The following is a 9,088-nucleotide window of genomic DNA, read 5'->3' as shown; positions in this document are numbered from 1 at the left end:
ATACTAGATAAGACAACCAAGAAATACAAATTCCATGGTGAAGAAGATGCTTATAAATCGATTGATACCAGCACTGAGGAGTCACCCTTGTCAACAACGAATGTCTTAGAAANTTTCTTTGCTAAGGTGACAACTTCGACGTTGTATGTTCCACTGAAGCCTCTGAAGCTGAATTGCCCTTGCGCATCAGCATAACCATGGCTGTGAGATAACCACTCTTGTTTGAGAGAAAGGAATCTTTTCCCAGCTTCGTTCAGTTCTCCTTCCGCATTCACCAGGTGTGAATTTTCCCGGCTCATAAATAACTCCCAAAATCCCCAGAGCATTACACCATCTATGGCAGGGTGTGNCATAGCTTCCCGCAGCATAACTTCNAGATCATCAGCTCTGACATATTCNTTGGTNGAAGACACATCAAGCTCNGTAAACCAGATTGGTATACCAAGAGTGCCCAATTTATCAAGGGCNGAACAAACAATAGGCCCCACAGGACTATCTATGTGACCTTGAATTCCTATTCCCCCAACTGGGGCACCTTGCTGTTGNAAATCAAGAATATGTTGAATGTACTTTTCTGGGGATGATCTGGTGTCACATCCNTCTTCAACATGATAGTCATTNACAAAAAGNGTNGCAGATGGATCCAGTTGGTGTGCTGTCTTGAACATGTTTGCCCTTATATCCTTACCTAGTTTGTCNTGATAAAACGAACCGTGNAACATTTCGTTGTTGACATCATAGTGTCTGAANTTACCCTTGTAGCGAGTNAATAAGTCATTCAGGCGATTTTGGACAGCTTTCNTCAAATCAGTTTTATTCAGTGATTTGANCCATTGCTGAACAGTGCCNTCTACTTCCCAGAANATACAATGGCCCCGAGTGTCTATCTTGTTTTTCTGGCATAAGTCTAGCATTTCATCAGCATCCNTGTAATNNAGNTTCCCTTGTTGTNGNTCAGTCCAGNACCACTTCAACTCATTACCAAAAACTGCCCAGTTAAAATGTTTCACAAANAAGTCNACAAAATCTTCATTGTCAATNTTGCTTCTACTAATGCACGTTCCCATGGGAAAATCATTTTGTATTTGTCTGACTCTCACCAAGGTTCCAAGATTTCCAATTGAATCCAGCCCAGAGAATTTTAGAGTAATATCACGCTTACGGATCTGCATGGAAGCAAGTGCAAAATAGTTGAAATGAGAAACGGGGAAACCGCAAAGAATGTAAACTGTCACTTACTCTATAATGCATATAATGGAAAAGGATTAAGTATTACAGTCTGATATCTATAAAAGAAAAGGAATTAGAGTCTGAACATATCAAACTTCCTATAACATCCTTTTTCAGCTGCGTTCAACATTTTATGTCATAAAAAGGAATGATTTATGTCAGTTGACAGATTATACAAGGCACTGGGGTAAAAAAGAGGAAGTAGATAATCCTATCACCATTTACTAATGGCCTGAGACATTAATCTAAACAAGTCACGTAACCAACTGCTTCAAAATGATCTCTAACATATAGTGTATGATCTCTAACATATAATGTTTAGATGTATATCATGTCACTGTTAAAATATGGGGAACTATTCTTAAAATCTATGAAAACTAAAATCAATGACTTTATTAGAATTATAACAAAATTTAATCATATTTTCATGATTAGAAACATATTTAAGTCTGATAAGATATAAAATGTACATATATTTTACCTTTTCTGTCTGCCTCCTCAAATACTTAAACCTTGCTTGTCTATCAACAGCGAAAATTTGAAGTCCAGCAATCATTAAATCAACACCAGAAGAAGGTCCTTGAATATAAACCATAACCTTAGATGCCTGCTTTTCAATTCTAAAAGACCCACCAATTTCGTGCCACCTGCCATCGGCAATCTCAACTTGACCTCCATTGACCCACTGATCATCAACGCTAAGGACAACATTAACAATCTGAGGCCCAGTTGGTCCGGAAGCGACCCTGACCCAAGCAGATACTTGATAAGTTAGAAAGAGTTTCAATTTCTCAGTGATCATCTGAGCAGGACCCATCCATGTTTGTGTGCGATTGGTTATAAGGAGGTAGCGCCCGCTCAAGGATTCATGAGGCCCAAGAGAGTCTCTTGCCATTGGTGGAATTATACGCGGTGAACCACTCCCAACGCTCAAAGTACAACTCCCAAGTGGAAACCATCCATTGGTGCCATCACCCAGATTACTGTTTTCAATTATGTTAACACCAAAAGCAGCAATCTGCAAAAGCAAAATTAATCTCAAGTAATTAAAACATACATGGTTCATCATTCAACAAAACTGTACAAATATACGTANAAACTATAGTCACACTTTTTATTTAAACAAGGAATGAGCGCTAAGAAATTCCAGCAATTGCTAATTTGATATATGAAAGTAATTTAGAGACAATAATTTCAAAGCCCAACCTCACAATCTGGTGGTGTTGAAGGTGGTGTTTTAGCTGCATGTTTTATAACCAAAGNATTGACAAGAATGTCAGTGCCCGCAGGAGGACCTTCTAAATAAACTACTACTTTTGATGGGGAACCATTTAGGAGGAATTTTCCTTGCATTTGGACCCAATCTTTATCTGTTGCCTGCACACTTTAAATACACAGAACTTTTAATCCAATTAAAGAAGCATTCTGATATTGATCAAATAATATTGCACCAAATTCATTTCTTATATTTGCAATAACAAGAATAATAAACCAGAAAAGTCATATCATTTAGAGTCTATGAGAAACGCTGCAATAAAGCATTAAGATGGAACTAACTTGGCAATGCCTATATACTGCTCGCGAAGATCTGGTGCTTGAACCCACAAAGTAGCCCTTACATCAGAAGTGGTGACACTGTTCCCAAATATCCGAACTAATGCAGTAACCTCATAGGCAAGCTTGCGCTTCACTCTTCCTGTGATCTCCTGCTGAATTCCGTTCCAGCTTTGGGTACGTTCTGTTGCAGATGCAAAGAATTTACCAGACTTCGGAAGAATCTTCCCATCTCCCATGGAGTCATGTAAGGCAATCTTGCAGCCTCTTCCAGTCCAATTATTCAGGCCATCATCAAACTGGGGATTTATTATGATGTTTTCATCGTCGAACTTGTGAAATAAGGAAAAACGCATCACATGTTAGTGTTTGTGAAAATATAAAGATTTCATGGAACCAAAAAGAAATGAAATGGCACATCACATTTATTGCAATTTTAATCTAGCATTTCAAAGGTGGAAGCACAGCAAGTATGAGCTTAATGTTAAATACATTAGATTTTAGTAAGAGTAGAATTCACAAACATCTAACAGTATTAACTGCATTATTACTTTAAGTTCATGGATGTTCACTGATCTTATAAGCAGATCAAATTCAGGAGAAGGTCCTTCCAAATAAAATATAACTCGATCAGGCATAGTTGACAACGAAAACGACCCTTCTAACTTTTTCCAGCTGCCCCCCGTGCAAGAAGTTCTGCGATAATAAAGATAATTGGTGTAAGCAATATGTCCAAGAATCTACATTAAGAAAGTATGAAATTATATTATACCCTCCAATCTCCAAGTAGCCAGGGTCTGAACCGTGACGTTCTAGTTTCAGAGTAGCTTTAACATGAGTAGAATAAGGAGAAGGCCCATGTACTCCAACAAAAGCTGAAACCATGTAAGTGGAACCAACAGAAATTTTGTCTGTGATATCTTGCTCTAAACCCTGCCAGCATTGCCTACGGTCTGTGATCACAGCGTAATTACCATCTAATCCTACTGTCATTGCTTCTCGAGAGCCTGATTCGGATGAAACTACATAGCCATGACAGTAATTGGGATGCCAGGCGTTTAGCCCATCAGAAAAGTCATGGTTTATTAAAATATTAGTGGCATCGCTCCCACTAGGACCAAATACGTTTCCCTCCATTTTCTGCCATAGAAAACACACAAAAAAAGAAACAGTTGGAAACTGGAAGATCAACTGAGGCATGGTTATGAATTGTTTGATTATCTGGCGCACTCACACGTCAGGTTCTTTTGTTATTGAATAGATTTCTCTACATACGAAAAGAGAGTAGCACATTATACTGACAAGGAAAATAGTTTGTTAGTACCTTAATTCTAGATGAACCCTATTCTATAAGCTATTATTTGCTATAATTTCCTATTCACACACCTTAACATTTTTCAATGTGGTAAATACAGAGTTCTTCTTTTTAGCAAACGAAAAAGGAAAAGCAACAGAACAATTTGAAAACATGCCGAATATAGAGAAGGTAAAAATGCATGCCTGAGATTGGTTTCCTTCATTGATTATGGTTAAGTCTCCCATGGCCTTTTCAGACTTCTAACCCAATACAGAAGACCTTCAACCAGGAAAAATAAAAAGAATAACAAAATCAATTCATCATCAAACAATTTTGAGTCACTAAAAAAAGAGTGATGGTGAAGACATTTTTCTTACAGTAAGAGCGAAAGTTAGAGAATCTCTGGTTCTGAAAGCAAAGTGTCATAACATCTTCCATATATATACACAACAGAGTGACTCAGCAAATTTGTGAGTGAAGGCTACGAAAAGTGTGGGGCCAAACAGCGAAACTCATCAACAAGAACCCCATTGCGGGAATGACGATAGATTTTCGTCTAAAACGAAATACAAAACTGATTGTTATTAAATATCCTCTGAAGTAATCCCAAAAGAAGGGAGAGAAATGAAAACAGAGTAAAAGAGTTAGCTTTCTGATTTTGCTTATATTTTTCTTTCCCTGTTGCTTTGTCGTTCAGACAAGCAATGCTTGAATTGGAATGGAAGCCTAAGGCGCCCAGATCGAGGAACAGCGCTTTCGTTCCTTAATTTAACATTACCACTCATTCATTCGCACCAGACTTCAAGGATTTGCCAGTGTGGTGGACATGGCTGTTCCATGGGTTTATCATATTCAAATACACTATCAAATTCCTAGTACTAAAACTAACATATATGTCTTTTGTTATTTTATAATACTTATTTTTACACAAAGTATTTGCTTTTCTTATTTTTAATACAATTTTAGATAGTTTATTTATTAGGCTGTTAATATAATATTTATTATCTTAATGTATATGATAATATATATTTTTTGTTTGCTAAAAGGTTCATGAAATCTGTATAGAAGAGAACAAACATAACCTAATTTGTAATAGAAAAACTTATTCAAACATATTCATATTAATTATGACGAATTTGTTAATTTTGAAAAATTGAATGATGTATTCATCAAAATATTTATGGGAAACAAAAGTATATGCATTCGTAAAAATTATGAGATCGAAATTAAATTTAAATCTATTAATATAAAGTTAATAAAAAATATGTATAACTTTTTAATTATTTATGCGTCGTTTATAAATATTTTGTATATGAAAAAGATGTGATATTTAAATATATTTAATTGAATTTGAAGTTCTTCTTAAATTTTAATATTTTTATTTGAATCTTTATTAAAAATGAAAATATAGAATTAAAAATATTCAATTGAATTTTTTAATAAAAATTCAATTAAAAATATTTAAATTTATTATACACTGAAAACTTAAATAAACTTTTCAAAAGATAAACATTTAAAAAAATTGTTTTAAATTGGGAAAATAATAAATAAATGTACGCAAAATTGTTGTGGAAGGGAAACCTATCAAATTATATCATTCTGTTTTAAACTTGCAATCAACAACAATATCCAATTGAGATAAACGAAAATGAAATTTTGAATTTGAGTGTTATGTTTATCTACACTGATCCAATGTGAAATGTGAGAAAATATTCCTTTTAAGTTAGGTGAACCAAATGCTAGTAGGGTTCTTCCTGCTTTGAAAATTGCAGTAATTAGCTGCTGATTGATTATCTGTGTAATTAGTTATTAGCAACAAATTCTATCACTAATTCAGTTTCATCTCATCGTATTTTAGTCATCTTAAATTTAATGAGTAAATTATAATATTATTATTAAGATATTTAAATCATAGATATACAGGAATAATGATAAAAACACACTAAATGCTCTGATTTTGTTTTTTATTCAACAATATAGTTATTAGAGTGGAAGAAGTAGAAAGAAATAAAATCAAAACTGACATCATTGAGGAGGAGAAAGAATAATGAAGTGATTTTTCTTTCAAAATTCCAGTCGATGAAGGCATTACCGAATATGATGTTGGAGATTCAATGTAAACATGGTTTCTGGCAACGAATATGATAAACTATATTGATATTGTATTTGCATTTGTTTAACAAAATATTATCCTGAAAAACATTTAAAAAAGCTTAAACTCACAATGTTAAACCAATATGATATGATAACATTTTATGCTCACAGTTATGCCATTTTATGTTGCCACGATTGCTACATTTTATTTATATACATATATATGAACCATAAGGATCCATTTCATACTTGTATTTACATTTTTTTTATATAAATATACAATAAATATTAAAATAAAAAATAGTTATAGTTGAAGAATAAAATTAATCGTTTAATTGCGTGGCCATGGAAGTAAACTAGAAAAAATATATATTAAACCAAAAATAAACAAAAAAAAACTTACAAGTCACGATTCTACAATCTAAATTAAGAAGCTTGTGAACATCATGCAAAGTAAGAAACGAAGAAACGAATCTCTCGTAGACTCGCAGAAACGAAGCACTAATCACTGCACACACTGCCCCATACACCTTCGCACAACAAAATGCCACAAGCAAAAGATAGGAACTAAAACGGATCTGGAGTTTGGGGATGAGAATCCGAGAGAAGGAGAGCTGCGGCGGTCAGATTAGAGTTTCTTAATTGAATAAGGGTACAAGTAAAAAATGGATTATTTTTGTAATTAAAAAAAATTGTAAAAAGTTAAAAAGGTGGAGGGAGTAACACCCACAGAAATAACACAGGGTTTAAGCCTTTTCTTTATTATTAAGAGGTAAAAATTATTCATATATAACACAGTTACTTTAATAATAACTATAATTTTATTTATATTAAAAATTAATTTTTATTTTCTTCTCTTTTTATAATAATTTTTACAATTATATATAATATTAACAATTATAATTTTAAATTATATTTACGTCTTTTAATAATCTTCAATTTTTATCTATTAAACAAATTTCTTTCATCTTTCACATCAATTAAATCTTGGTTTAAATCCTTTTTTGATCTCTAAGTTAAGTTCTGACGTTCAGTTTAGTTCCTGTTTTTTAAAATGTCAACCTTTATTCTCTATGATATGAAAAATGTATCAAAAAAGGGTTTAAACCTTAAATCTTACACTAATTTTTACAAACTTTACTTTCAAATCCACTCTCAGTTACCTTCAAATCCACTCAAATAAACAACAAAAAATTCACCCTCAAAATCCTCTCAAATTCATTCATTCACTCTCCCCAAAGTGAACACAACCTAAATAATGGGTATTAGGAAATTTAAGTTTAACTTACCCTGCACTTTTCTGTCTCTCTCTTTGGTATAACTTCACCCTTCCACACATGAAAAACCAACTCTGGATTTCCCCAATACATGTCTCAGAGACAAGGTCTAAAATGATGATGTGTAACATCCAAAACAAAATTAATCTCCCAAACATTGAAAACATTAAGTTCTTTTTGCAATGAAATCCTCCAAAATAGATAAGTATTTTCTTACCTCATCTTCCGATATTGAAAATGATCTCCTTTCTTCTAAGCTTCTAGACAAGAGTCTACAAAGATACATACTAAAGACAGGAACCTCGTCTGACCTTCTAAACTCAATAAATTTTATATCAGCTACTAAAATGGTTATTAGTTTCCGATTACGTTCCAAACGGAAACTTAAACCAATGAATATCGTGGGAATACATGGAAAACAAAATGCTAAAATGGTTCAACAGGTAAAGGAAAGGCATAATGTAAAGAAAAATGATTTCAAAGTACAGCGTGCAAGTGATTTCAGAGTGCAGCGTGCAATCTAATTTTCATTAAAAGTGTGACAGATAGAGTGAAGTGATAGCACTAACAGCATACTGAATTGAAAGAAGCGAGAGACCAATTTGATTTTCACTTAAATTACGCTATTCTTATAATTAAAAGGCACAACATACTAGCCTTGTAATTTTAAAACTGACCCACTATATCAGAAGTTGTCATAAAAATTGAATAATATAAATTCTTTGAAACTTTTTTGAAAGAGAGGATCATTGTAAATAAATGAAAAAACCAATTCTCTTTCTCTTTCAAAAAGAAACGGGAGGCAATGTCAAGAAATGTTCACCATACACTAAGATCTACTGATATGGGTTCAGCAAAAAAGGATTTCCCTACAAAATTTGTTTACTTTTTTTATATCTACCACTAAAAAAATGGTCTTTCACTTCTTTCAAATGAATCTGTTACTGCAATCACTTCACTACATCTGTCACACTTTTAATGGAAATTAGATTCTAACTCTCAAATCACTTTCCTTTACATGACGCCTTCCTTTTCCTTTACATTAAGTCTTATCCTTACTTGCGTTTAATCTAGGGATGACATAAAAACCTGCACCCACATATAGTTGATACACACGAAAATTTACTACCCATTAATTGCGCGTAACGAATTTTTAATACCTGTTTTTAAACGGGTCGAGTGCAAATATTGTACTATCCGTACTCGCAGATATCTGATATCCGCAAAAAATAAATAAAAATTTAATTTACATTTTATTAAGTTAAATTTAATTAAAATTAACATTAGTTTAAATTTTATAAAGTTAAGTTTAATTAAAATTAAATTTTAATTTATATCTTATTTAATTTATATTATATAGGGTTAAATATGTTTTTAGTCCCTATACTTTAGGACGATTTTGATTTTAGTTCCTCTTTCAAACTATAGTACAATTTAGTCCTTCAATTCTAGAAAACTCTGGTTTTAATCCTTTTTACCAAATTTTTTTAATTTTATTTGTTGTTTCAAACGTGTTTCTCGGTTAACATTGATACAAAAATGTGTCAAACAGTGTAAACAATCCAAATACTATAATGTAACGTTCTTGAAACAGCAAATCAAGTTTAAAAAATTTGGTAAAAAAGACTAAAACCAG

At 32.7% G+C, this 9,088-nt stretch overlaps 1 protein-coding gene across 1 annotated transcript in view; it reads right to left on the bottom strand.

Moving 5' to 3' along the window:
- Window positions 1-4,615, bottom strand: part of LOC106762866 (endo-1,4-beta-xylanase A) — a gene marked incomplete in the record, with an annotated part of 11,843 nt that extends 7,228 nt beyond the window's left edge. The window contains 8 exon segments of the mRNA XM_014646964.2: window positions 1-1,166; window positions 1,712-2,248; window positions 2,437-2,614; window positions 2,788-3,116; window positions 3,336-3,480; window positions 3,557-3,924; window positions 4,285-4,360; window positions 4,459-4,615. Coding sequence (XP_014502450.1) covers window positions 51-1,166; window positions 1,712-2,248; window positions 2,437-2,614; window positions 2,788-3,116; window positions 3,336-3,480; window positions 3,557-3,924; window positions 4,285-4,326 — 2,715 coding nt within the window.
- Between the last annotated feature and the right edge of the window lie 4,473 nt (window positions 4,616-9,088).

The sequence above is a fragment of the Vigna radiata genome, chromosome 5 (assembly GCF_000741045.1).
Source record: "Vigna radiata var. radiata cultivar VC1973A chromosome 5, Vradiata_ver6, whole genome shotgun sequence".
In the NCBI taxonomy this organism is placed as follows: domain Eukaryota; kingdom Viridiplantae; phylum Streptophyta; class Magnoliopsida; order Fabales; family Fabaceae; genus Vigna; species Vigna radiata.
The sequence above is the reverse complement of the archived record's forward strand: the minus strand, read 5'-3'. Positions and strand labels throughout refer to the sequence as shown.